Below are 27,950 nucleotides of genomic sequence, written 5' to 3'. Positions count from 1 at the left end.
TCTTAAGATGTGCATGGAAAAGTCAATATATTATTCATTATCAAAAGCATTTAACAGCTAGATTTTTGATCAGGTTGAAATTGATAAATGAACGCTCCGATGTCTTCCTTATATTGGTTTATGGTATATTAAGGTATATCTATTAATGAACTTAACACAAAATGTACAGTATTCCAGAAGTACTATGCATAAAAGTGGTCTTACCTTGGGGTCGAAGAAAGTTTGATGCAACACTCACCTGATTTTGATGCATTTTGAAGAAAATTTTCCGTGATGGTACTTTATGGGCACTGATAACATGCGACCAGTCAGTTGTTTAATATTTTGTCCCAAATAACCTTGGTTAGGCTCCTGTTCACATAAGACCCTGAATAGGACAAGTGGATTGATGATTACACTAGTTTCAGTATTGAACAGTATGAGAAAGTGATGATGAAACATGTCAAATTGTAAATGAAGAACAATTTCATGAGAATTAAGAAATTAAATATTTCTCCCTCAAAATGGAAACTAGTTGGAAGAGAAACATACTTAAAGCTCTCCTAGAATACCTGCATACATCCCATTTCTTTAAAATGACAGGGTTAACAGCAAATGAATGAATACTTACTTATAATCCTCTTTGTTTCAGGTGGAACAGAAGGCCTTAACTATCTACTTCCAATAATAATAAATATTAATGAATATTCACTCCCAATTCAAATGGATTGGATTTCCACAAATGACAATTTAGACCACATGATGAGACGTCTATAAGTGTCAATGGTAGTCAAAGCGTTATCATAAAATGTGCATATATGTTAACTTTTTAATATTGATATTTACATAGCAAGCAATGTATAATATTTTTTCAAAAGCATGCTTAAAACTAGGAATTAAGGTACTTTACCCTACAATGAATGCAATTTTTTTAATGGGGTGCTGTCTGAGGTGGATAAAGGCCACAAATAACTTATTCCCTTTTCTCTTTTCATAGATGCCTTAACACCTTACAATGGCCCATGAACACATCCCCAAAAATGTCCAACGCAACCCCTTACTTTAACCTCACCATGTTCATTAACATCGGCCCATACCGCTACCCTGCACTGGCCGCATGCCTCCTGGTGTACTTCTTCATCGTATCAGCCAACTGCGCTGTTGTGCTGACCATCTGCCGTGAAAAGACCCTTCAAAAACCCATGTACATATTTGTGGCTAGTTTATCCTTGAACGCCCTCTACGGCTCTGCCGGTTTCTTCCCCCGCTTCCTATTGGACCTGGCGTCTGACAATCACCTGATTTCACGTGCCGCCTGTTTCGCTCAGATTTACTTGGTCTACACATACGCAGCCAATGAGATGACCACACTGAGCGTCATGGCATATGACCGCTACTTAGCCGTGTGCCATCCACTTCACTACCAAACTCGGATGACAGTGAAAAAGGCCTTGACCCTTGTTGCCCTGGCGTGGGTTATACCAGTTTTTGCTCTCACCACCGCCATCTACCTTTCCGCCACGCTGCCCTTGTGCGGCAACGAGATCCAGAAAGTGTTTTGCGCCAACTGGAATGTGGTTAAACTGTCATGCGTGCCCACAGTGGTCAATAATATAGTGGGGATGTTCCTGACTATTGCCAATGTTTTTCTTCCATTGATTTTCGTCCTTTACACATACAAACGCATTATAAGCATCACCTTGAAACGCTCGGCGAATTTCAAAGGCAGGGTATTTCAGAGCTGTCTGCCGCATATTGTTTCATTTAGCATATATTCAATTGCAATTTTTTGTGATATCTCTCTGAGTAGGTTCAATGTAGAGGAGATGAACCCATTTGTGGCTATTATTCTATCTCTGGAGTTTGTGGTGATTCCACCACTTCTCAATCCACTTTTGTATGGTTTGAAGCTATCGGATATACGCAGAAACATCTTCAAGATGCTCTGATTTGAAATTGATCGGATTTAAGGCATATTTAATGTTTGCCAATGAGTTACTGTGGCAGTTTTAAAGAGTGGAATTAAATATAAAGACTGATTTTTAATCTAAAGTTGTTTTTGATAGTTTACGAGCAACCTGCGGAGTCCTGAAAAATGAGTTGTTTTTTTTCTTTTACTAAGAATTTCAGTTTGAAAGTCAAAGTAAAAACTACATATAAATTAATTTAAAATAAACCATAAAAGAGGTGTAAAAGAAAATGCACAAAGCTTTGCCTTGTGATGTATGCCTTTTAATAACAGGTGGAGAAGTGTTGAAAGACCCAAATACCAAAACATAAAAACTGCCTAGGAAACAAGAAAAACAAAAAAAAACCTCAGATGACGCATGAGGATGGACGTGATCATCAGGATTTCTCTAAAAATAAAAACTTTGTCACGTTAGATTTTAAAGAAAACTTTTTGTTCCCCTAGCTGAATAAAAAGAACCAGTATCCGATGTCAACCTGTGTCATTTCTCTTATAATAAAGCTGTGCTTTAAGAAAGGACAACCAGTCATCTTCTATACTCTATTTCCTTTTTCTTGTAACAAAGGAGCCCGGTCAGCTTGTTATACAACAAAAATAAACTAAAAGCAGCAATATCTAGTTTAAGGCTTGTATGAAATCTGTCTGGGTGGAGATAACTGTCAAAAAAGAAAGAAAAAAGTTAATAATAATGAGCATAACCGCTATTATAAAAGGCGGCATGGGAGGGATGGAGGAAAATGAGTTAAGTGTGGTTACTATACTTAATTTATTTTCCTGGTTTGGTTGGGATTCTGCAGGATTTTTTTGTTGCACATGACAATGTTAGCAGAATGTGAATTTGTTCAGTGACGTCATTTTCGTGAGCAGTTGAGGTGAGGGAGGAGGACGCAGCCCCCTTGCCTGAGCAAACATGATTTAAGGCAAAGGTTCATTTATTACTATTACAGTCTATATGTGGCCAACCTAATATGTCGACAGCTGCATAGTGACAGCTGGTGACCTTTAGAGTGGAATCTAGTGGCACGACATCCCCCAACTTCACCCGGTCTTGGCTGCCATAGAAGACAAATTGTAGTTTTTTGAGGGGTGTAAATACAAACTCATTTGTGGAGAATGGCGAGGTTAGGAAATGAAGTTTTGTGTACATAAAAAAATGGCAGGACTGCTGCAAAAGTGCTATGCAAATAAATGTTTTGGACTCGAAATACTTTGAAATTGTATTTTCCCCCAAAATTAATGAAAATGTTAACATTGTTAGCTGGTTAATGGGAGGAAAGATGCTAGTTGTAATGTTGTTTTGTTTTAAACAAGCTGGCACGCTATTGTTAAGGCAAAGTAATATGGTCGTTTTATAAATATGTATTATTCTCTTTGTTTGAGCTTTAATTGAAAGTAAGTGTCAATAAAGATCTGAAAAACTCTTGCTGTTATATCACATGAACAAATTCCAAAATATAAACTGGCTATCAACTCATTTGTTACATTGACGAGGATCGATGAAATTCTTATGTTTGAGCGGCTTTAATGTAATTTCATAAATTAGCTGCCATTGATTACGATAGACGTCACCCCCTTTTTGATTTTCATTCACTGCCACCTCTCCTAGTCCAAATGCATTGGACGTCAATATCTGCCAATATCAGTGAAATAATTTTGTTGCTCATTTGCAGGACATGTTTCCAAAAAAATTAAAAAAGGTTTCGTTTTATGGTAGCTCAGACATGCACAGCCCTTATTAAATGCACCCCACCTAATAGGACCCTAATGGGGCTTTAACATGATTACAGGAGTCAATAAATTGGGAATGAGTGACAGAAAAGTCCAACACTAACTGCCAATGCCACAGTACTAAACTATCATGACAGGGTTCCCCCAGTGATTTATAAGCGTGTCGGCCCGCCACCCTAAATTGATGCTCCAAAAGTATATATAAGTATATATATAAAAAAGTATACATATTTCAACTGCATTTACACCACGCCTAGTGAAACGGTTGAGACAACAATGACGATATTTTATGGTCGATATGTGAAAAAAATCTGCCCCATTGCATTAAATAGTTTTAAACTTTTGTTTGTTATAACTGTATTTTAAGACAATCTTTTAGTTTGTTTTTAAGTTTTATCAATAAATGGCTTTTAATTTCAAAATTTCTCCTGACTTTTGTATTTTTGTATTTTTAACAAAAAAAACTGCCACTGGGATTCTCTACCTGCAGATTTGCAGAAAAAAATAACTACTTGTCGACCTTTAGAAATTAGTTAACAAAATGAGTGGTGGTAAGAAACCAAGTGTGCCATCATGTGCCCAGTATTCCTCAATCTAGTTTATTGTAGTAAACTAAGTGCTCACCTCCTTGTTAAAGTAGTTCAAACATCTTTTCAGCTTCCACTTTTCTTTACATATATGCTTGGTTCTTATGGCTGAAGGTGAATGCTCCTGTTTCCATGGTTTATAGAAGTGTAGATTGGGAGGGGCAGGTGTGTGTGGAAGGTGTGCATGGAGGGCCCTGTTCTGACCGGTATTATGCTGTCGCTCCCTAATTGTGTGACGACAGGCAGGAAGAGGGATTGGATCGGAGGGGGCGTAGTGCAAAGCGGGCGGGACGAGGGCTAAGTCTGACGTCTTCCAAGTGACCGCAGGTGGGTTAGGGGGTGAGAGGTTTTAGATCGCCGGGATTAATGGGTCTTGGCTGTGGAAAGTGGGTCACTAGTTGGCTTAAGATGCAGTAGAGCAACCCCCTCCCCGCCCATCATGTCTTGTGGATCTCCAGTGCTCTTTACTCAAGGGGTATTTCTTTCTACATGTCTGCTCTCTGTTGTGATTTCGAAGCCGGCCGGGTCTCCTCTCCGACCTGGCGACCGGTTGGACGGAAGGAGGAGCGTGGAGTCGGTCCGCTACTAGTTTTCTTTCTTGGTCTCCTGGTCGCCGTAACTGGAGCCCGTCTTATTGACTTCAGTGACGCCGATAAGGCGGCGGATCGCGATTGAGGCTGGAGTAAAAGAATAAATGGAAAATGTCAAGGGGAACAAAAACACAGGGTGTTTATAACACAAAAAACAATGTTTCTGTTTATTCTTATTTTTAAATATATAATTGTATCACTTTTTATTTATTCTAATATTTCTATTAAAAAAAAAGATTTCAAAAATGTGAAATACACAGAACACAATGTAAAATGACAAAAACAAGTTATGTTCATAGCATGACTGTACCTATGATGAGGAAGATGATAAAGCCGATGATAAGAAGTGGAGAGCCGCTAACTGCCACTCCACATGCAAAGTTGATAAGTGGTGAAAGTAACAGTGTGGCCCAAAACAGAAAGTTGAGCAGTGTCCACGGACGGCGAGGAGGAGTTATTGTGGGTCCCGGGAACTTGCCTTCCTTGCTGTATTGCTCTTGTAAAGCATCCTATAACAAGAAGTCTTTGTTCAATTACATGGAACTGAATGAGGAAGTATTGAAACAGCAATGACTTTGGTTGCTACATGTATAGAAAAGGAAATTAGACCTTCTCTTGGTAGAGTTTGTGAAGCCAGTTTGCACATTCGGCCTCATCGACTGGAATTTCCTCCACTGGAAAGCGTCTGCAAGTAAATTGTGACACAAATACACGAGTTAGAATCCTGACTTTTGAGGCTCATAATAATAAATATTTTATTTTAGTTTTTTTAAATTTCATTATTTGAGTATGATTATAATAATTTAAAAAACTCAAGATTTGGGGAAAAAACTAAATGACAAAACTGTCAATGCTCTTTGTATTTTTATGTATTTATGATTGGAAATATAATGTAAATATTAGAGTAATGTAACAGCAAAAAATGAGCTGATCAGTTGAAGAATAAAAAAAATATCTGTGACAGTACTCTTGAAGTAATGTCACAGTGTGAGGCGTTATAATTTTCTACCACTAGATGACTCCCTTGACTAAACAACAAGACCTAAAAACGGTATTTAAGTTTGATAGCCAATATCGACATGAGAAACAATAGCCAAGAGATTCAGGTTCATTTAGGTTCATCACCCATATCAGTTTCATGTTCTCACCTTACGCTCATGTCAGCTTTATACTTCTTTCCATTGACGATCCCCAGGAGAGTCGGTGTCTGCTTGTCTTTGAAGTTGAGTGTCACGTCATAAACGGCGGTTACTGGAGGAGAAAGAAGGGGGAGCATTCAACTAAGATATTTAACATATTGCATGTGTTTATTACTATGCTCTACCTGTGCCCTGGAGACACTTTAACGTGGTGGTGAATCCCTTTGTGCGTGGAAGGAGGTGATATTTGAGCTTGGGCAGGCCTTTACTCTCTGCAACCTGCATGCTTATCTGATGCTTCTTTTCTGTAAAACGTGTGCCTTCACAGTAGAGTAGGAACTGGAAAAAGAGAAGAGTGCACATTTGCCAAGTTAGTCTCAGAGTTGCAATTTGCAGGGATGCAAAAGATCAAATGAGAGTGGAGAGATTTTGGCATCCTGTGGGGACATGGTAAATACAGCTGGAGGAGTCAGAGTGTTTTTTTTTGTACAACATAGCCAAGTGGGGGGAAAAAAAGTAGAAAAAATTGGGCCAAAAGGGAAGAATTTTGTGATCGAGTATATTCACTTTGAAAACCAATGTATTTGACATTTTATTTTAATCAAGGGTAACAAAATACAGATAAAAAACTTTAACTTTCTGGAGCAATTGGAATTGTACTCACCCACATATGTTCAGGATAGTCCTTAAGCCTGTTAAGTCCACTGAAAACAGTTTTGCGATCCTCCTCCCATTTTCTCTTGCAAAAAACGATTTCCAAGAAGTACCAGGTCCAGCCAATGAGAGGAACTTTCAACAGCTCATGTTTGGCGAGAACCTTTGAACTCTGAAAAGGGGCACATACATGTCATTCAACATTAAGTGTAAAAAATTGAGAAATAAATAATAATATTTTAAATTCAGCTTACCCCGAGAATGCCATATCTTTCACACATGGTCCAGCCACACAGAAAGTCGATTTCATAGTTGTGGTTGAGAATGACGATGACGTGTTCTTTTCCAAATTTGTCCACCGTAGCCTGGTCTGTATACAAAGTGCACTCTGTGCCGGACCACCACTCCAGCAACATGACAAGCTCTGTTTAGAAACAACAATTACAATGTCAGATCCAAAGTGTTATAGTTCTAGACTGCATCGGTTTACCACAAATAAACAAGAATATATTATTCCACTTACGACTCCATAGTGAATAGGAGAGTCGGCAGTTGATCCTGCGATAGAGCTGCTTGTTGAATGGCCATATGATGCACGTGCACAGTTGGATGAAGTTTATGATGAGGCCGCTGACCACAAATACAAAGCCCATCAACAATTGAAGGATGAACAGGCTCTTGAGGTAGGCCAGCAGAGCCATGCTTGAGCAGCCGAGGGAGCTAAAATAAGCTCCTCTTTACACACAATGACCAACCTGATGGACAAAACAAATGTGAATTAAAAACCACAGTAAGAAAACAAGTGTTATAATTAGCATCAGTTTGCCTTTCTCACCAATGTGGTATCCTCCTACAAGCCTCGTTTGCACGGTCCTTCAGCCAATACTACTGTCCTGAAACAAAAGATTTAATTCACCATAAATTGGGTTTCACATTTAAAAATACAAATTACCCCTGAAATTAGACACCTTTAACGTCTTTCTCATCCATCATTTAAAAGACTATGCTATCAATGATGCTGACAAAACAAAAATAGTCTCTAATGGTCTGCCAAGGATATTTCCTGCTCCCTCCAGTCGAGCTTATGTCCTGCTCTCTATTCTTTGTAGACACTAATTTTGACATAAATCTTGCTGACAATGGCCAAGATTACCTACTATATTCAGAAGTGCTTAAATTAGACATGCCAAGGACCTTAAGACATCCTACAGTAGTTTTATGTTGACAGTGACAAATGTTACCCTGCAGTGGTTGGTAGGACAGCCCTTCCAACACCAAAAGCACTCCGCACTAGAGGGTAGGGGTACTAAAATGCCCATTTTACCCTTGCACATTGTGATTTGATCAAATCTGGTTATCAGAGTGCATTGGGCCACACTTGCTGCAGAATAGCTCTGACAAAAAGATCGGGACACATCAGCTGGAATTCAATCACAGATCCCCTCATCCTTTTACAACATCAAACATGCGTTGCAAATACTGAACATCATTTTTCTTGTAATTAGATATGTTTAGGTAGATGCCTAATTGGCTTGGGTAGACTGCCTTAACCAAACACATATCCATTACCCAAATCTGGCCAAAGGCCAAGTGTTCCTTCATGACCTTCTATCCCTTCATCAAAAGTGAAACTAACAGAACAAACATATCTATTCACAATTCAGTTTTCGTGACCCAAAAAAACAATAGACAACATAAAGATCTGAATAAAATATGTCCTCCTTAACATTATTTCTTAGACAAATTATACAAATCAATAAGAAAAATCATCCATTCTACACTAAAATACAAATATGCTAAACAGTTTTAAGAAAATAAAGCATGACAATACCTCAGCTCAGTCTCTGTGACCAAAGGACAAGGAACACATCCAAGTGTCACAATGATAAAATACTCCTATTTGACTGTCTGTGTCATAAATCAGTTAAAAACATTCATAGTGGGCTCCTATCTTGCATAAGCATAATGACCTTTGTGCAAAATGGGAGTAGACAAGTCACTCTATCACTAAGTCACTGGTGATGCCTGTAAAGTAAATGTTAAGGTTTGGAAATGTCAACCTACTGTGCCTTTAAAAAAGAATTAAGTAGGTTTGTAAGTGCAGCAGGTTTCAATTCTAAACAGCATATTGGCTAACATATTTCATAACTTCAATATCTTATGTAATCACCAAATAAGGATAAATAATTGAGGGTTTTTTTGCACAATAACTATTGGTAGCTAAAATGCTTTTAGTGGAGATTAATTCCACCAATAGACATTTCACAGTAATATTCACATGATCAATTATGTAACTAGCATTTATTTTTTGAGATTTCCACACATGCCACGACCTTTGTACCTATTTCCTCTTGACACACTTCTCTACTTAGCTCACATCTTTGCACTTTGCACACACACACACCACAAATTTCCACTAAAGGGCAAAGGTTTACAATGGCCAAATTGAGAAAAGTGCTGCTTATGATGACGTTTTTCCAACACTACAGTGTTCTTTCTAGAAAGTGACATTGGAAAATGAATCCTTGGAATTTCACAGGAGCATCAAGTACAACATTTTTCTCCAGTTTACAGTACCACCATTATGCGATATAAAAGGTCATCCTTGACATATTAACAAATTCACAGTTCTGCTATGTTTCGTGGAACTGACAATGTATGACATAGTTCATGTCCTTTCGCACATACTACTACGCCAAGAGATCCTAAACACTTTTTTTTTCAAACTGAAATTTTGTTTTACGGTATTATTGCCACGTCATTTTGTCCCAACTAAAACTAGAAAGAACGATTAGTAAACTAACTTGGTCAAAGCTGCTTAAGGCTAGACAGCTGTTTGCCCAATAGCAAACAATTAATCACCATTTGTTTAAGGTACTTGTTGATGTGAACAATACTCTGTCTACTTTTATCCTCTTTAAATTGGGAAACACTTCATTCAATCTATTAAGGAATTTTAAGTCAAAGTTATTCATTCCAGCCCATGGATTTAACATGTACCTTAATTGATTAGAATTTTTTTTTTAAATAACCATTGTATTTAACAATAGCAAAAGCTTTACTGCCTCTCTTACTCACCAGTAGACATAGTAGGCCATTGCCATAAGCACCAACGCCCCACAAATCCCAGTGAAGACCATCACAGCACTCTGGTTCAGCATTTTGGCGGATGGTGGCTCACCAAACAAGCGCCAAAATTTAAAAAAAAAATACAATAAAAATACCACCAGCCGCCCTTCAAAGGTTATCCTGCGCCATATTCATTATAATCCCCTTCGAAGAAAAGAGATTATGATGACAGCAAGAAGACCTTCTGTTGGAACAACCGCTTAATCAGCAAATTTTTACTGGAGACTAAAGAAGCCTTGCCAATTGAAAAACAACAAAACGTGGAATTCCCAATAAAAGCGAGCAGAAAACCCAAACAAAAATAGAATAGCCACAGTAGACTGTGAGGAGATTGAACTAATGGATGAAAGGTAGGAGGCCGTCCTGTTAGGACCGTCTGACTGTATTCTCATTCTCTAATCCAGCGGATTAGATTAGTGACGATTAGCAAGCGACAGGCATCCTGGATATGTCGCATTTCATTACCATTAACCAACAGTGTTCAGACGACCAGTTTCCTGGTAGAGTTTGTCTTTCCATCTTGTTTTTTGGCTCTCTTTTCATGTTTTCCAGGAACACCTACAGATGAAAGTGGTCCTAGTGTACATACATTTGAGTTAAAGTATTTCAGAACATTTCAGTTGTCATCATGATATGCAATGTCATCAAATTATCACCAGTGAGTCCAGTTTTGTCAGTATTTTACCATTTATTTTCCCCCAAAACAAAAGGACGCCTGAATCGGCACTGTAAAAAAAATCATTGATTTTCCCGTAATAGAGTTATTTTTTTAATGCATAAACCATTAGACAGCAAATAGTTTAACTGTCAATTGCATCCATAATTATCTTAATGTAAAAATCACACATCAAACTAACTTTATGATATTTTATGAGCACATTAAATTGTAGTGTATGCAAGTTCGGAAAGAGATTTCCATACATGTTGCAACCTGCTTACCTGTACCACCATATAACTAATCTTTTTGGACTTTGAAACAAAAAAAGAAGCATAGTATCATGTTGTCAAGAATGCCAACGTTGCAGTTCAGATCAGAAAAAAAGTGGGTCCAAAATTGTTAATGAAGTAGAATTTCAAAGATCTATTTGTTTAGGATCTCTTAAAAAAATAAATCTATGTGGACCCTGATTGACGTTTGACTTTGTAGGATAGAAACTACAATAGTAAAAACACCCAGGGTCATATTTCTATTTTGAGTTGAATCATTTGACATTGCCTCCAAACAATATCAAATCCTGTAACGTGTGACATCTCCAACATTCTAAATAAAATCAGTGCATAATATCTATTTCCCAATGCTTGCATCAAACCCTCAAAACAATCAAATGACAAATGAGAAATGTCAATTCATTGCATTTTATTTAGTGGCGCAGCTTGACCACGCGTCACTTGGAAATGTTTTGGAAATCGACTGAGAAACGATGCTGCTTTTTAACACCAACAGAGGCGCCGTTTTACCACACAGTTTTCTTAATACACTTTATTAAAATAAGTATTATTCTGTGTGATCTGGCATTGCTTATCAGAACCATCCTTACACCAATAGCTGATAGCTTCTAGCATATCGTTCATATAGTGACCGTTAACTGTGACCTAAGTACCGCGAACGTCACGTGTAAAAACCTTGCGAACTCGCAGTAGCAAACAACACTTTAGATCGCTATATTTTAATATAAAAATCCAAATATTAACCCTACTCCATTGAATCTCCCAAACGAATTGCGGGTACAAGCCCACTACACTAAAGTGCAGCTATTTCCTTCCAACTACAAAGCCTACGATGCTACTCCACGAGTTAGCACGTTCGAAGTTTATATTTTAAGAACAATAAATAAATAAAAGACACATAGAAGGAATGTTTAGGGCTAGATCGCCGGCAAAAGCGTGTCGATTTCCTGCTAATGTTGAATGCTATGCTAATCAGTTAGCCATAGCTAGCTAGTTGTAAGACACATTGTTAGTAGGCTTACCTGCAAATGGATCGTTTAGGAGTGAAGCACGCCCCGTAGGTTCAGTAGTACTTTAATCACCAGTTCGGGGCCTTATAATTGGGTCAAAAACAACCCCCTTTCACGGAGCCCCTCGATCTTGCTGTCTTGGCTTAAGAGAGACCGCACACAGATGACTTGAGGTCATACGATTTTCAGGGGCACTATTGTTTGTTAAAAGCGACAGATTTCCTCAGAGATCCCAATTGAAGATCTCCATCTGATCAGTCTGGACAACCTTCGCTAACGTTTAAAAAACAAAAAAAAATGAAAAGAAATATGATAAATAACCTTGCCTCTGATAACTACAACTGACCACGCTACAAATGACAAATATGTAGTTGTTGCTCAACTAATAAAGACCACCCCTATTAATTATTTTCATCATCGTATTGAGATATTTGCATTTTTGAATAGATTTTCAAGGTTTTGGATCAAACTTTGACATACTTTAAATGTTTCTGTTTGATTTATATATTTTTTGACCTCAAGAGGGGGGCAAAGTTAGTTAACCCATTAACTGCCATAATCAAACCAGTGCTGCTGTAAGAATTATTTTACGTTGATCCCACTTAGATTTTGCCATATTACCACTGATAACACTCAAAATAAGGAAAACAATAGACAAACGTTCTACTCTGCCAACGTTTTTAAAAAAAAATTATAATTCAATCACCATTTGCCATTGACAACAATAGACGTCCAATTCATTTCAATTTGCAGTCATCATTCTATACTTCAGATAAGACCGTCCACTCTTGGGCATTTTCTGCCACCTAGTGGAAAAATATTTACTTATCCTGCCTTTCATCAGAGTTGAAATTCATTTTATAAAATAAATCCTTACTTAACACTTAACATCCATCTGTAAAATATAATATAATATAATGATCATAATTAAATCAATAATGCATCAACATAAAATGTACATATTTAACCGAGGCTCACATATACTGTGTTGACTAGTAGGACTAATTGAGTACATGCCAGCTAGTAATACAGTGGATTAGTGCTAGTATAACCATACCTGTCCTTAATCGCATTATATAAGCACTTGATCTGACAAGAATATTAATTACTGTGGAATGACAGTCATTTATAAAGGAATATTAACCATCAACATAAAAGCAAATTGTGATAATGTTTGTTGAAACTGGCAGGTTGTATTAGAAATAGCCATGCACTCCCTAAATTATTTTTTGATTAAAATAGCTAGCATTTATTTGGCATATTTCCACACATGCACTTGAGAAACAACCTTATGAGATTAGCAGGCTGAGTGCCAAAACATAAATATCCCACACATGGTAGTTATTAAATTGTATTTATTATTGTACATATTTTTTTCAGATTTTGGGCTTGATGTTTTGACCATAAATCATGAGCAACTTATACAGTTGTACACAAAACATTAATTCTATCCTTGTTTAGCTTCCCAACTGCATTAAGGCTATTGCCCAGTGTGAAGATATGACAAGAAAATAATGATCATAAATAGTTAATATTCTCTATTAAAGATTATCTGTGCAAATACCTCAATCTGAAATTTTTTAAGACACATACCTACTAAATTATATATATACTACTTTGATAGGGATCATATATAAATGAGATGGCTTTCATTACACCAATATATTCAGAATTGAAAGCAAAACTACAATTCTAAGTCGGAATAAAAATTTGTAAGATTAAAATGACCATGATCAATTTAAATACTAAATTTAGCTGGATATATATCCTAATACATTAAATGCCAATGCCTGTGATTGCAACATCCATATTTGTTCTAACCACATTATACACCTGCATTGTAGTATATTCGATGTTTTGATACAATCAAGCCAAATGACTATCAAATGGTGACATGATTATTAATTTATAAAATAATCTACCCTTAAATTATGACATTTCTTCAAGCCTATTCTGTCAAGTGTTTACAGATGAATTCACAGAAAAGTCTTAGCAACGACATGAGTACAGTAGAAGCATGAACAAGCATGCATCAGTTGCTAATTGTATTTACTCGGAGTGTTGCAGGACAATTAGTAGTCTAAATTTAAAACCTATTGGTTAACACTAGCAACAATAACTTTCTTTAAAATGACATGAGATAACCTGATATCTACAAAAGTCATAGAAGTTAGATGCATGGCAGTGACACTTCATTTTGGGGGTTGTAGCGAACACATGACATGAATTGTAAAATCCTACTAATCCCCATCCAGATATTCTTAATTCTTGCAGGAATGTCACAATGCGAGATATTAAGAATGTTGTAAAATATTGGCTTCCACAACAATGGTAGGATTTTCAATGTCACCTTTGCTCTGAACCATTCTTAACTCCAGCTGTGCAGGACTGGGTCTTTTCCCTAGTCCGGCTTTTTCTGCAAAAAAAAAAAAAAAAAAATGACAAAGCATAAAGTTAACTTCCAGAATACTGCAGTGTCCCCACAGTTTATTGTAGCGATTGCAGCAAATCTGTTCAAACAAGGCTGGAAAGTCATTATATGAAATAGCCAGAAATAAAAATGAAATACCATTAGCGTAAGTAATGGTCCGCTTAATGACGTGGTGCATGACTGAAACCGTTTTTTCACAAGCAGCCTAAGGGGAAAACAGAAAGAACATTAAGAATGATAACACCAATCGGTCATTAGTAACTCTTTTGAAATGATTACTGGTAATTAATACAATGCAAACCTTCAAGTCTTTGGGGTGATGGTGAGTCCAGGCAAGCAAGAGAGCAGCAAACAGGTCTCCCGTCCCCACAAACACAGCGTCAACTTTAGGGATGTTCATACAGATCTTCTGAATGTGAATGGTGCCATCTGGTTTTACTAAATATCAAAATGGACAGCAATATTAGTGCCTGATCCTTCTTAAAAATTGTATGATTATATTATTTGGCGAAATCTGCTGTGGTTCTCTACCTATTTTTTGGCTTCCGAGGGCCACCAAATGCTGGTCTCCTTGATTGGAAGGCAATTCAGTACTGGTGAGTACAACAGTTTTTGGACCCATTTTGTGAAGGAGCTCCATTGCCTTGGAGGTACATAATATAATTAGATCAAAATTATTGGGCTGCTTGCTATTAAAATGACAATAAAATCTAATTATAAATCATAATCACCTCAAGAGCATCTTCTATTGTGTGGATTTTCCGTCCAGTTAATAGCCTGTGGAAGAAAGGCAGAAGTATCAACCTCTTCTGTATCATTTATATACACATTTATTTTTTAATCAAGTTCTGTATTTATTAAAAATCAACTTACTCTGCTTCAAACTGATTGGGGGTAAGGATGTCGGCCAAAGGCACTACTTTGTCCCGATACACTGGCAGGAGTTCCTCTGGGACATACTAGAAAATAAAACAAATTCTATTTTTATTTAATTTCAGTTGTTGAAGTACTCAGTTTTGATATAGAAATCCAATTTTTTTTTTCAGTATTGTTACTGTGTATAACTGTGAATAACGCTAAAAAAAAAACTAGTGCTGAAACTATGCAAAAAAATAACTTCTTTAGACCTATATAAAGATGTTTTTTTCTTTAAATTGATAATTAACCTGAAAGAATAATGGCATCAAAAATGATAACATTTCTATTTAACATTCTATTAAGGGATTGATAATAATTACAATTATGCTCACCATTGCACCTTGGTCTCCCAATACAGGGTCACAAACTGTTGAAAAAAAATAAAAAAATAAAAACACAACAACTACTAGTAGTTTTACATATGTGGTTGTTCAAAATTTGATCGCATTACACTCACCATATACCAAACTGGGATTGGCCTTTTTCAGCTCTTGAATAATGTCAACAACGGCCATCAAGAAGGACGTGTCCCTACTGTACCCTAGAGTAAAAACATAAAAACTACATGTTTGCCTTAAATGATATGCAAATGTGATCTGTACACAAGTTTCACAAACCTGTGAGGATGTAATCATAGTGGTCGACCTTATTGAGCTTGATGCCCTCATACAGGACATTAAGCTCATCAGCTTTCAGTACTTGACCCCTCCAATGAGCATAGCCTAGAACCAGAAACAAAAGTAATCAAGATTTTTTTGTTTTGTTTTGAATTACACTCCCAATTTCCAACAGAAATCTATGATTGGATCAAACAAACTGAGAATAAAACTAACGAGCTTTGCTCACTGATTAAATGTAATGTAATCTTACGCCTCCACAATGACTACAAAGATGTCTTTATCAGGCTGCCAGTTTTCCCCCTTTTTGGTGCCCCTTCACCATGAACCCACAGCTGTTCGGACTGCAAATGAATGGACACACAAACACGCAAACGGAACACCGAGTTCCATACGGGCCCTTTGCTGACCTGGAGCATCTCCTGTGGTGAGAAAGTCTTGAGAGGAGAAAACACACTCAAGACCTATGATGGACAATCTTAAAAAGAAACTATTTTCTTGCTCTTTCAGAAGCACAGCAGTGAAAAAAAACAATCTAAAGACTGCTTTAAAAAAAAAAAAAAACTTCCATTATTTGGGCATTGACATTCTTCACATTCTTTGGTGTATAAACTCCTAATGCAATTATAATTCTGTCTGAAACCAAGTTTTGACCCAAAGTTTCACCCATGCATCAGTCAGTCTACATTACCGCTTCTAACTAGGATGGTATGTGAACTGAAATCTACACAAGCCGACTATGTCATCTATGTTGAACATATACTCAACCCGAGACTAGAGTTCATTGGCATTTTTTTTCACAAGGGAGGCAAAGTACAAAAGGACAGTTATTAACTATATCACTGCAAGTAGACCGTTCCCAAGCTATTTAGTAACCGTGGTGATTTCAGGTTGACATTCACGGGATCCAAGGTGAGATCTCGCAGTGTTGTTTCCATCATTCTTGGTTTTATTGGAATGTTTATTTATTTTGTGTGTGTGTGTGTGTCCCTCTGTACAGTAAAAAAATAATAAAGTACTTAATAATAAACAGTCAAAGCACAAACCAACCTGTGTGATTGGAGAATTGCACAGAGTTGATGGAGTCTACTTCAAAGCCCAGAACCTGTAAAAAAATACAAATAAAAAAACACATAAGAGGAGCTGTTAAAAAAGCAAAAAAATGCCTAGAAAATAATCATTGTAAAATAAGTGACAAACTACACCACCATGAGTAATGCAGTTAATGTATAAGCATACATTGTGTAACGACAAAATTGAATATTTTTTAAAAATAACTGACTGACACTCCTAACAATACGCGACGTATTAATAATTTCGCATGATTCTGAGATCAGTCACATTAGCTAAGAAGCTACAAACATTGAATGAAGAAGCAATATCACCTGCAGAGGGAAGGTCGCTGACTTATTTCCAACGTATCCTCGGACAACATGGCTCTGAATGGACAACACGCGACATTCCATCGCTTCCTTGGGCCAATCTAGGTTTAAAAACACGGAACCGAGTGAACAGAGAGTAACGGTTCAAGAGCACCATGGACGCTTTGCACATCCCCGGACGTGCAGAAAGTTATTAGACTGTTGTCTACCCAAGTATAAAGTTCGTTAGAAAGCACGATTATTGAAACGCCCACCACCCCCAGCGAACTCTGGTTATTTTAGCTCATAGGCTCTGCCTCAAATTGCCCTCTCGTGGGTTGGTTCAATAATATTCTTATTTGCGTGTATTTGAGGCAGTATAAACGGTACAAATGCCTCACGACTGCCCTCCTCGGGTACAACTTGTCAACTACATTTACACCAACGTGGAGTTTTGAATCATACCCCCCAAAAAAATAAAAACACCTTTTTCAACACTAGCCTTAGTAAGCCTAGTACCCATTTTCCATATATGTCATGCCCAAAATCCCTAGCTCAATTAATGCGTAATTAGATAATTACATATATAATTTAAGAGCATAATTACTTAATAAACACACATATTACAGTTTAGGGAAATAATTACATTCAGATATGTTGCTATACTACAGGAGCAATTTACAACTTCTTGAGGACTGCATTTAGACTTTTTAATATTATTTTGTCCTGCAGTAATCATTCATTGACTCTCAATAATAACATTCAGATTTAGAGCCTAACAATAACATTTGCCATCTTTTAAGTGTTTCATCAATCTGACTAAGACTGTTTTATGTATATTTCCACCAGATGGCAGCTCAAGCCTTGAACAAACTTTTCAATTTGAGAAAACTATTGAACAAGCAGATTGCATTTAACATTCCTCAGTTTTTTTTATATAGCTTGTAAATAAAGTGATTAAATGCCATTTTCATACACACAAATGAAAATCCAGCACCGCAAAGTGCATCAAATGCAATGTATTTCATGAATGCAGAACAGAACAAGAATTTCAGTTACACATGATTTGATTGGGTCTTATGACATTATTAAAAGAATGTAATAATCATGACATGAAACCTCTCATTAATATGCAATTGCAATATGTAATGGATGCAAAGTTTACATTATTTCTATGTCTCTGAATTGGGGTTAGTACACCTAGTAATGTTCATGTCATGTATGATGTTATGATTACAAGTTTAATGATACTATCACGATGCATGTTCCAATAAAGTGTTTTCCGAATGTCTAACTTAATCAATTATGCCTTTTGGCCTACACAAATTTGACCCACTTTTTCCAGCTTCCCTGAACTGGAAATAATTAAGTTAGCAATAGGACATCCATGGAAAACAACCTTGTGTTCAGTAATTCAATTAAATGAAGCCCTTCCTCGTCAAAATGACTCAAATGTCCTTTACAATCAATGACAGGGAATGGGTTATTATACAGTATCGACGTCATCTGATACAACACAACAGGGTATTGTAATCAGCCAAAAAATGGCACCAGTACAACAGTAGATTCGAATAGCATTAACAACATTTGACCACTATTTCCATTACTTTTTCACCACCAAATGTGCTAATTGATCATTCAAAATCCACCCCAACTTTATTTAAACTTAATTTGTAGCGTTTAGAAGCAATTATAAACGGCAATGTTGCATCTAAAGAAGATTTTATGTAACGATTTCTGGCGACCCTCCTGTCGCTAGGGAAGGCAGGTGAAACTAAAAAAAAAAAATGTAAAAAAAAAAAAATCCTTCCGCGAGTTTTGCGCGCACGGTCACCTACAGAAAGTAGTCCCGCCTTCTTGGCAGCATCCGGGTTTGTCACGCCTACGTCTGAGGGGGCGGAGCCATGTAAGAAGCGTTCCTGACACGTAAGAGACTCACGCAATTTTTTAAAGGAAGAAGTTTCTTTCTCACAAGTTAGATGAGGAAAGATCTCGGACTCGATGCAGTTGACCAGTAAGGCCTCTACAATACCGCTGGAGGTTCCTTAAAAAGCGGACCGGGAGAGACGAGCCGACGTGCCAACATGAGATTTTCAGCCCTTCTCTCGGCTCTGCGGTCAATGGGCCCGGTGGTAATCGGTATTTCTTTAGGATTCACCTTGAGTTTACTCAGTGTAAACTGGACTGAAGATGCGTGTTACCCGGACGAGGATGCTCCTCTGGGTCAGGAGGAACAACTCAAAGGAGCCCGGAAACCCAATTCAATTTCGATGGTCAACCAAGGAGAGTCTGAAGCGGATTTCGAACCAAGAATAGTCCCCTATAAGCAAGTTGCGCAGACTACAGTTAAGAAAGTTTTCAGGTAAAAAAAAAATGCTGAGTAACTTTTCACCCAATAGCACTTCTTCTTTGTCTTTGGGCATGTTTATAATTTTTAGGATAAATGACTGATCTACACTTTTTAACTATATACTGTATTCTATTTTGTGGTTACTTCAGGTGTATAACAGTATAATAAACACCTCCAAAAGGTGACAGTGAAATAATAATACAATTGTCAGATAAATTCATTCATAGGTATGGTAAAAAAAAAATAAAAAATAAAAAAACTCACTTAAAAATAATTTAATTAAATATTGCCTCATTCTCTCCCATTGACATCAAATGGATTTAAACTGGGACGACTGGGATGACTGGGATTGAGCAATCATATTTCACGACTATGGAGTACGATTGAGTTTGGTCACCATTGACTCTACTAATTGCTTGATTTAAAAAAAAATATATACATTAAGTGTGATATAATAAAGGACATAACTAGGTGTTTTCCCAAAAAACATAATATAATATAGTAATAACATCCTAATGAACTAATCCTAAAATCCAATACCTAATTAGGGTTTATTGATCATTTAAATGGTTGGTTCGGCCCGAGTGCAGAACATAGTAGGCCAAATAGATACAGTACATGAATGCTCTGCCAACTCCTGCAGTAAATTAAACAGTTATTATATCAAGATGGCAACTTGTCCTTGCTTAGATGGATAAAAGTTTTATTATTACATCATTATTGCTACTGAAGTCTTAAGGTTTGAATCACATCTTGTTTTATTCGCAAGAACTAGTATTTCTGGTCTAAAGTCAGCTGGAAGAAGTTTAAGATCACGTGCAAAACTAATGAGGTGTAGTGGTATAGAAAATTGATGCATGAACGTCTGTCTGGAGGAAGACATGGTGGATGGTGGTTACCATGTCTGCCTTACAGTCATCTGCTTGTGGGTTACAATATTGGCTTGGGTTGTCCCATGTGGAGTTTGCTTCTGCTCCACGCCTGTTTGTGTGGTTTTTGTGGTACTCTGTTTTTCTGCCCTAATGAACATAAATAGACAATTAAATTTAAAAAAAGGATGATTTATTGCCTATTTTAATTGAGTTACGTGCCACACCCACATCTAAATCTCAACAGCCATACCATATTCATGTGTAGTTCATAGGTTACACCCACCCATCCCAGCGGGTAAGCGCTTAAACTATACATACAATATTTTTTCTGTACTGGGATGTTCAAATATGTTCATGTTTTCCTGGAATTGCTCCCTCTTTAAATATTAGTCTTCACATCCCAAGAGTCCTAAATATTGAACCCCAAAAGTTTCATTCAAAAAGGAAATGCTTTAACACAGGTAGTTTTTTGTTGAGTTGTGTTGCAATGATGTTTGCATTTCTAAACTGGTTTGTAGTTTTAGCTTGCTATTTCGACTTTTGGCTTCTCCCATTCAGTGCACGATATTTTAACATAGCATTTTTTTTCTTTTTGAGGAAATTATGAATATGTCAATGAGTCATCACTATATTTAGCTTAATCATCTGTAATCACAGGTTTAAAATGAACACAAATACTCCTTTAGCAAATCTTGTAATTGCTCTTCCCTAGGAAATGTCATCTTACTCATTACAGACAAATATAACCAGATTGCATCATGGGTCGTATTGAACCTTTAATCGGACATAACAATTTTAGGCTTTAAACTAATGTGTTTTTTCTTCTTCTAATTTCAGGGCAAAATATATAAGTACAGAACTGGGGATACGCGAACGCCTGTTTGTTGGAGTCCTCACCTCAAAATCCACCATCAACACCCTAGGCGTAGCTGTCAATCGCACCATTAGCCATCATCTGGACACTGTGGTCTTCTTCACTGGCACACGTAACCGCAAAGTCCCACACGGCATGTTTGTAGTCTCGCATGAAGACGAAAGACAGATCTGGAACATGTTTCAGACCATGAAATACATTTATGACCATTACATCAATGAGTATGACTGGTTCTACTTCGTCCAAGATGATGTTTACACAGAAGCTGATAGAATCAAAAATATGGTAGATCACTTGAGTATAAATCGAGAAGTTTACATGGGCTGCCCAGAAGAGTTCATAGGTGGGGTGATGGAAGGGAGCTACTGTAATGGAGGGTTTGGGTACCTCTTGTCTCGAACTTTGCTGCTTCGACTTCAACCCTCCCTGGAAAATTGTAGGAATGATATCCTGAGTGCTAGGCCTGATGAGTGGCTTGGGAGATGCATCATCGACTATACGGGGATCAATTGCGTCAACAAATTGGAGGTATGTTAAGACACGTCTCTTTAAATGTATATAATAGTGGTTTGTACCCTGCTTATTTGCTTGTCTAGAGTCAGGTTTAGACTGAGTTGGGCAATTTTAAGATGGAGAATTAAGGTCAGATTTTTTAGATATAACTTAGTGATCAATATATTTAATTGCCCATATGCAAAAAAATAGTGGAAGGTATATAAACCAAAATTTAAAAAAAAAAAAAAGCTCGGACGATATGAAAAAATAAATTGTGATTATTTTATTATCCAGAAATAGCTATATTGGCAAGTTACTTTTTTCCTCTGGTGTTATCTTACCTTGGGAGAACTTTAGATTTTAGAATCATGCATTTTATCTGTTGTCTGTGGTATTCGAGGCTATTCTTGTATTTTTAGCTGAAGTTTGTAATTCCTTAAAGTTAAATAACATACTTTTGGGGTAGGCACTAAAATTCCTTACTTCAATTATATCTTAAAAACTTATAAAGTACTTATTGGGGTGTTGTCTAAATAATTTTAATATCATGCTGAGGTTTCTTTCACTATGCTCCACAATGTGGAGTGTTACAGTGCAAAAGAATTTCCCGCAGTTGATAGTTAAGATGAATGGGATGTCCTAAAGGAATAAAAAAAAAAAAAAATCATGGGAGAGAGCCATTCAAAAACAGCTGTGTCAAGGTTATTGCGAGGGTTCCAAAATGTTGTGGCCTTGACCTATAGGTCTGTACTTAAAAGTGAAAAACAGCTATATAAAACTATAATTACCATGCCTGCATTGAGTCTGTGTGGTATTTATATTACAGAGCTGGTTGCTAATACGCTCTTTTTTTAATGTCTGCAGTAGTAGTTGGAAAAAAGCAACAAGTAGTGGGGACTGTAAATCTCACTTTGTTCTTACTACGTCAAAGTAATATATTTAGTTTTAGACATACTTGAAGTCGGATGAGTTAAATGTTGTCAGTGGTGGAGGAGCGACATGTCATCAGAACTTTTCCATTTGACCTCAGCTAGTTTGGGATTTTCTTCATCAATCATCCTGGAACGTTTGGAAAAGTCCTGTCTGATTATGAAGTACTGTCAGGCGTGGTACCCCAACGTTTTAACACAAAAATTATTCCATAGCTTGGTGGCAACTATGACTAATGGAATATAAATATACATTGCCCTATATTTTTTTCTACTCTTTACTGAACCTAAACGAAGCAAATTCTATGGAAATATAAACAATTGGAGCTTCAGCAGGGTTTCACAATGGGGAAAAAAGGGGGGATGTGGAAAGAAAACACCAATTTAAGCTCTCAGACAAAAATTACTCATGGCTCGACTGGGGCAGACATTAAAAGTAGGTCTCATTTCTTTGGTTTATTTTAAAAGCTTTACCAATGGATTTTATTTTTTGTAATCACTCAATCACTTGTCTTAGATGGTCTTCATTTTGGTTGTTTCTTTGTCTCCATCTTAAAGGCCTTCATCTTGCTTGGTATTTATTTATTTATTCTCAATCCTGATTCATTAAATGACAAACAGATCATCCAAGCTGTGCCCCTCACTGTGTTTGAATGCTTTCAAGTATAGAACACAAGCCATTGTTTTTGAAAAAAAATCCTTTAAAGTCTATTCCTTCCTTGATTTAAGCCGTCCCTACCTTCCTATCTACCCTAGGGACTCCACTACCATTATTATAAGTTGGGGAAAAACTCAGATCCAAGCAAAGAACAAAATGAAGAGTTTAGAAGAGCCCTGACAGTCCATCCAGTGTCTGACCCAGAACAGATGTACCGTCTCCACAGACACTTCACCGAGATTGAACTGCAGAAGACTTACGATGAGATTGCTAAGCTCCAGGTAAGCTCATTTTCAACTGTCACAAATGATCTGTTACTTCTGAGCTACATTCAGAAACGTGTGCTTAAGAAGTAGCCTTAGCATTGTCAAAATGCTCTAGTAACAATTTCCATTTGTGGCTTTGCAGGAAGAAATAAAAAACACCAGCGCCGACGCATTTGACGGTGCACGAATCGCTCAGTGGCCGGTTGGAATCAACCCATCTTTTGAACCAAAGTCTCGTTTTGAAGTTTTACAATGGGACTACTTTACAGAAGGGGAGATTTATTCATGCATTGACGGAGCACCCAAGTGCGAGCTACCTGGCATCGATCGACTAGATGTAGCAGATATCATTGACATAGCGATGGAAGAACTGAACAAGAAGTACAGACCTACCTTGCTCCTGAAAAAGCAGAAACTGATTAATGGCTACAGGCGCTTCGACCCTACAAGGGGTATGGAGTACACATTGGATTTACAGCTAGAGGCGGTCACCCAAAAAGGTCACAGTCTTTCTATCACCAAGCGCGTTCATCTGGTTCGACCTTTGAGCCAGGTAGAAATAATTCCCATGCCCTATGTCACAGAAGGTACGAGGGTTCACGCCATTATACCGATGACAGTGTTGGAGCGTGACTATGCCGAAGAATTCTTTAAAGTATTTGCCACCAATGCCTTTGAAACAAATGAAAACATCATTCTGACCTTCCTCTTCATTTATGACCCATTGGAAGCACAGCAAGTGAACCAGAATGACATATTTGCTAGCGTTAAGTCTCAGATAAACCTCTACGAGCGCAAATACCCTACAGTGAAAATCCCTTGGATAAGCGTCAAGACAGAAACACCGTCGCAGATCAAATTCATGGACATCATCTCTAAGAAACACCCAGTGGACACGTTGTTCCTCCTAGCTAGTGTCAACACGAAGGTCAATGCAGAGTTTCTAAACCGCTGCCGCATGAATTCTATTAACAACTGGCAAGTCTTCTTCCCCATCCATTTCCAAGATTACAACCCCGATGTGGCCTATCACAACCAACCTCGTCCATTCACAATCGACCTCCACAAGGACTCGGGGCATTTTGATCGCTGGTCATTTGACGAAGCATGTTTTTACAACGCCGATTACATGGCAACACGCACAAAAATGGTTCCGGATGTCCAAGAGAACGAGGAACTCCTAGAGACCCTCGACATTTATGAAATGTTCATAAACTACTCTGGGCTGCACATATTCAGGGCCGTCGAGCCAGCATTACACCAGAAGTATCACTACCAAGTCTGCAACCCAAGGCTCAGTGAGGAAATTTACCATAGGTGTGTGGAGAGCAATCTGGAAGGGATTGGTTCTCGTTCCCAACTCGCAATGCTGCTGTTTGAACAAGAACAAGGAAATAGCACTTGAGAGACACGCCTCGACACTTCTTAAAATGCTTGTTGGGATAAAACAAAAGTGGAAAGCTCTGAATACTGATTTACGACACTGAACTTCACGCTCGGTGTCCACCCTTTTTTGAGACAAACTGGTTATGAATGAATGCGCAACGAGTGCCCTCGAGCAGAAAAGTCTTGTTTACAAACTTAGCCTTTTTGGTCCACTCGTCGTACACTAAAGCAACGTGGTTGAACAGAACCACAAAAACTCGGGGCGATTGAAGGAAGATTTTCCTTGGCTAAACTAAATTAAATTTTGCAGCAGAACTAGTTGTCTGATGGCCGGCCACCCGTGAAACTAGTGACTCAATCCTGCAAACTGCGTGACAGTTCAGCACCGATTGGTAGAGTCGATGGAACCAATGGACGGACTCTCTGACTATTCTCAGTTGCAATAAGCAATATTTGACCACTATGTTACTGAAGCAGGGTGAGGTTTTACAAGTTGTCAATCAAATTATTTAATAACCATTGGATGATGTTGACACATGCCCAGTCAGATACATATGTACAAAAAAAGACCTCTTTTCTTTGTATGTGCGTATCTTTCAATATCAACCAAGATCTTTGGTTTTGTGCTATTAAGTCCTCTCATTTGCACTAGGGGGCAGTCTGCAATTGTTTGGGATGGACAGAATTTGGCTGCTTTGGTCAGTTTTCATGGTGGTCAGTCCAAGTCAACCAAATAAGATATTTAAAAGTGTTTTGCACTGTTACACAAGAGGCTCCTCGGTTTAAACGTTTTTGGGAGTTTGCGAGTTATTCATATGCCTGCTCTGTTTTTTTTCTCAAAGTGTTGCAACATCTTCACTGACCAAAAAAAAAACACAAGTTAATAAACGTGGTCCTTCCTTGTATTGATAAATGATATACACTCATAGAAATGACTGTTGACATGGATTATTTTGAGCTTTGCATCACAATGGTTAAACTGTCATAGATGTGAGTGTATTCAGAGGAAATCGCTGTAATTGTGCCTTGGAACTGATTTTTCACCAGATGGTCATATTTATGTTACATAATAGTTTTACAAATTAGGTGTTTACGTTGTTGTATTTTTCATCTGTCTTGGATTTTGTTATGCCACGCTTATATGATGTGTGAAAAAGCCCAGTTGGTATGTCGCATGTTGGTTTCTGTGCTCATTTTGGGAATAGGCGCCCTTCCTCAAATTGGGGACGTGCCTCAAACCACTGACTGGAGTATTTCCTGTCGGGCTTTAGTATATGGAGGCGTTGTGTTCCTAATGTTGTGTAGACTGAGCTGTTGTGCATGTGTGTACATTTCCAGTTCTTGACTTTTTATCTTAAGAGCTACACACAGAAAGCCTCAACTTGTTACATATTAGTTTTTGGGGTTGAGAGGTTAAGAGGTCAAAGCCAATGTTTGAACTTCTTAACGTTAAATGACTTGAAATCTGTTGAAGTCATTGTCAATAATTATCCTCCACGTTTTTCCTCCCTTTTGTTCGACATTTGCATTCCAAACAAGTGCAAAGCTTTAATAGGACAACTTTTTTCGAATGGTAGCAATAGTATACGGCCGTTTTCAATTGAACTTACTTAAGAAGTGCAATATTCCTGCTAAAGCCACTGTTGAGCTACCAAATGGAGTACATGGTTGCGAGCTGTGCGTTTATTTTGCACATACGCATCGAATCAAACTGTTAGGTACAAGGGGTTACAAGTAATCCCCATGTGGCAAGTCTCCAAAATTGAGCTAAATGCAATGATTTTGTCTACTTGAGTAAAGAAGTGTGTGGATGTTGCCTTTGGGCAAGCTTCTGGAGATTGTCCAATGAGAATTAAAGACAGCTTTTAGTGAGGAACTGCTCCAAGGAGGTCAAGAGGAATCAGAGTAAAGACTTTTTTCTTTCCTTTACTGTGATTCACTCAATGACTGTACAATATTAGCAGACCTGAAATGGAAACTATGATGAAACATGTTATGGGCCAACATGTAGGCTTCAGTAACATTCAATCTACATTGATTGTAGTAACTATAGTTTACATTTTTTCTAGTTTTTTTGTTGTGAAAACATAATTATTGACATTCCATTCTACCAATAAGTCTACATGTTGGTCCTTTGTTATCTTTTTCTCCAATGGATGATTCAAGTTGTTTTTCCTGTATGTTTAAAGCAGAAGCTTTTTTTCTTCTGTATCTTTGTTATAACTTATAAATCACAGCGGGGTTTTTTGCTTTCTTTGCAGTCTTTGTACTGCTATTTTTTCTGGGGTGATTTGATTTCTTTTGACAAGCACACAGTCTTACGGAGACAATGATCTGCTGAATGTTTTCCCATGAAGACATTGTTGAAGACAATTAAGCAATAGTTGTTAACCTTCCAAAAAAACCACTGTGAATTTTGGCTCGAACAAAATAAGTTGGGAACTATGTGTGTGTTCACCAAAGCCTACAACGGAGGATAAAATTGAACTATGCTGTAGACTATTTTATTATAACGCACTAATTTTAGACACTTTTACAGGCTTTTTTTTCAAATTCCACACATTTTATATGATGTGATGATGACATCCTTCACTGTTACATGCTGCAGTATGCCTTTGTTTATTGTAGCTCTGAAATAATGTTTCATTTTCAAGTCAATAGTATGTAAGTATTTTTCTTGTTACATCCTTGATTTTGGAACCAAATGTTTTTCTTTTATCTGATGGATATTGGTACTAATCAAAGAAAGCCAGCAATGCCGTGCTTTCATTGATCTGCATCACTTTTCATGATGTGCTGTAATTACCGATCAAATGTGAAATGCAATTTTTTAACTGAATAAAAAAATATTCCAATAAAAAGCTTGTGGTCATTCATCAATACTAAAAAAAAAGCTTTTTTTTTCCTTGAAATTGTACATTTTTGTTTGTCCTATAGGTGTCAGCAGAAGAGCATGCTGGTATTAAGTGCCATTTTTTTTTAATTTTTAGGAATACACCCAATTTCATCAGTTTGTTTTATCCTGTATACTTTCCTTTAACATTCCTGTCATTGTCATAC

General features: G+C 37.3%; 5 protein-coding genes across 7 annotated transcripts in view; 2 read left to right on the top strand and 3 right to left on the bottom strand.

Annotated features, from left to right (window-relative positions):
* Positions 1-369, bottom strand: part of LOC144204314 (alsin-like) — a 40,784-nt gene extending 40,415 nt beyond the window's left edge. The window contains exon 1 of the mRNA XM_077728237.1: positions 239-369. The gene's annotated coding sequence lies outside the window, so the exon portion shown is untranslated. The remainder of the gene's footprint in view (positions 1-238) is intronic.
* A 650-nt stretch (positions 370-1,019) lies between these two features.
* On the top strand, positions 1,020-1,928 carry LOC144204316 (olfactory receptor 10A3-like). The gene has a single exon (XM_077728241.1). It carries the CDS (start codon positions 1,020-1,022, stop codon positions 1,926-1,928), a length of 909 nt encoding a protein of 302 aa, XP_077584367.1.
* Positions 1,929-4,242: 2,314 nt separating this feature from the next.
* Positions 4,243-12,084, bottom strand: agpat3 (1-acylglycerol-3-phosphate O-acyltransferase 3). 3 transcript variants are annotated; one of them, XM_077728238.1, is made up of 10 exons: positions 11,746-12,084; positions 7,482-7,539; positions 7,170-7,401; positions 6,901-7,070; positions 6,657-6,818; positions 6,178-6,331; positions 6,002-6,104; positions 5,463-5,538; positions 5,164-5,362; positions 4,243-4,940 (listed from the first exon to the last, which is right to left on the bottom strand). In XM_077728238.1, exons 3-10 carry the CDS (start codon positions 7,345-7,347, stop codon positions 4,849-4,851), a joined length of 1,134 nt encoding a protein of 377 aa, XP_077584364.1. In that variant the 5' UTR covers positions 7,348-7,401; positions 7,482-7,539; positions 11,746-12,084; the 3' UTR covers positions 4,243-4,848. The 3 variants fall into 3 exon arrangements, with proteins under 3 accessions (XP_077584364.1, XP_077584365.1, XP_077584366.1); XM_077728239.1 differs by lacking the exon at positions 11,746-12,084 and adding an exon at positions 9,725-10,146; XM_077728240.1 differs by lacking the exon at positions 11,746-12,084 and adding an exon at positions 8,478-8,575.
* A 987-nt stretch (positions 12,085-13,071) lies between these two features.
* LOC144204649 (pyridoxal kinase-like) lies at positions 13,072-17,413 on the bottom strand. Its single transcript, XM_077728743.1, has 11 exons — positions 17,085-17,413; positions 16,750-16,804; positions 15,700-15,804; positions 15,540-15,623; positions 15,415-15,449; positions 15,038-15,123; positions 14,896-14,941; positions 14,696-14,807; positions 14,466-14,602; positions 14,303-14,369; positions 13,072-14,149 (listed from the first exon to the last, which is right to left on the bottom strand). The coding sequence occupies exons 1-11, from the start codon at positions 17,163-17,165 to the stop codon at positions 14,028-14,030; spliced, it is 930 nt and encodes a 309-aa protein (XP_077584869.1). The 5' UTR covers positions 17,166-17,413; the 3' UTR covers positions 13,072-14,027.
* A 1,552-nt stretch (positions 17,414-18,965) lies between these two features.
* On the top strand, positions 18,966-27,745 carry chpfa (chondroitin polymerizing factor a). Its single transcript, XM_077728444.1, has 4 exons — positions 18,966-19,422; positions 21,120-21,684; positions 23,337-23,519; positions 23,647-27,745. The coding sequence occupies exons 1-4, from the start codon at positions 19,145-19,147 to the stop codon at positions 24,907-24,909; spliced, it is 2,289 nt and encodes a 762-aa protein (XP_077584570.1). The 5' UTR covers positions 18,966-19,144; the 3' UTR covers positions 24,910-27,745.
* The last annotated feature ends 205 nt before the right edge of the window (positions 27,746-27,950 follow it).

This window comes from Stigmatopora nigra, chromosome 11 (genome assembly GCF_051989575.1).
Source record: "Stigmatopora nigra isolate UIUO_SnigA chromosome 11, RoL_Snig_1.1, whole genome shotgun sequence".
Lineage (NCBI taxonomy): Eukaryota > Metazoa > Chordata > Actinopteri > Syngnathiformes > Syngnathidae > Stigmatopora > Stigmatopora nigra.
This window is presented reverse-complemented; position numbering and strand designations above follow the sequence as displayed.

Bases quoted from the DNA above. Each gene is read 5' to 3' on its own strand.
- chpfa (XM_077728444.1), top strand. From the start codon at position 19,145: ATGAGATTTTCAGCCCTTCTCTCGGCTCTGCGGTCAATGGGCCCGGTG. The intron at 19,423-21,119 runs GTAAAAAAAAAA...TTCTAATTTCAG, and splicing joins ACAGTTAAGAAAGTTTTCAG to GGCAAAATATATAAGTACAG. The intron at 21,685-23,336 runs GTATGTTAAGAC...TATCTACCCTAG, and splicing joins ATTGCGTCAACAAATTGGAG to GGACTCCACTACCATTATTA.
- LOC144204649 (XM_077728743.1), bottom strand. From the start codon at position 17,165: ATGGAATGTCGCGTGTTGTCCATTCAGAGCCATGTTGTCCGAGGATAC. The intron at 15,124-15,414 runs GTGAGCATAATT...TTTATTTTCTAG, and splicing joins TGGGAGACCAAGGTGCAATG to TATGTCCCAGAGGAACTCCT. The intron at 14,370-14,465 runs GTTTGCATTGTA...TTTTCCCCTTAG, and splicing joins ATCACCCCAAAGACTTGAAG to GCTGCTTGTGAAAAAACGGT.
- agpat3 (XM_077728238.1), bottom strand. From the start codon at position 7,347: ATGGCTCTGCTGGCCTACCTCAAGAGCCTGTTCATCCTTCAATTGTTG. The intron at 6,332-6,656 runs GTGAGTACAATT...CTCTTTTTCCAG, and splicing joins ACTATCCTGAACATATGTGG to TTCCTACTCTACTGTGAAGG. The intron at 4,941-5,163 runs GTACAGTCATGC...CTTTTACTCCAG, and splicing joins TATCATCTTCCTCATCATAG to CCTCAATCGCGATCCGCCGC.
- LOC144204316 (XM_077728241.1), top strand. From the start codon at position 1,020: ATGTCCAACGCAACCCCTTACTTTAACCTCACCATGTTCATTAACATC.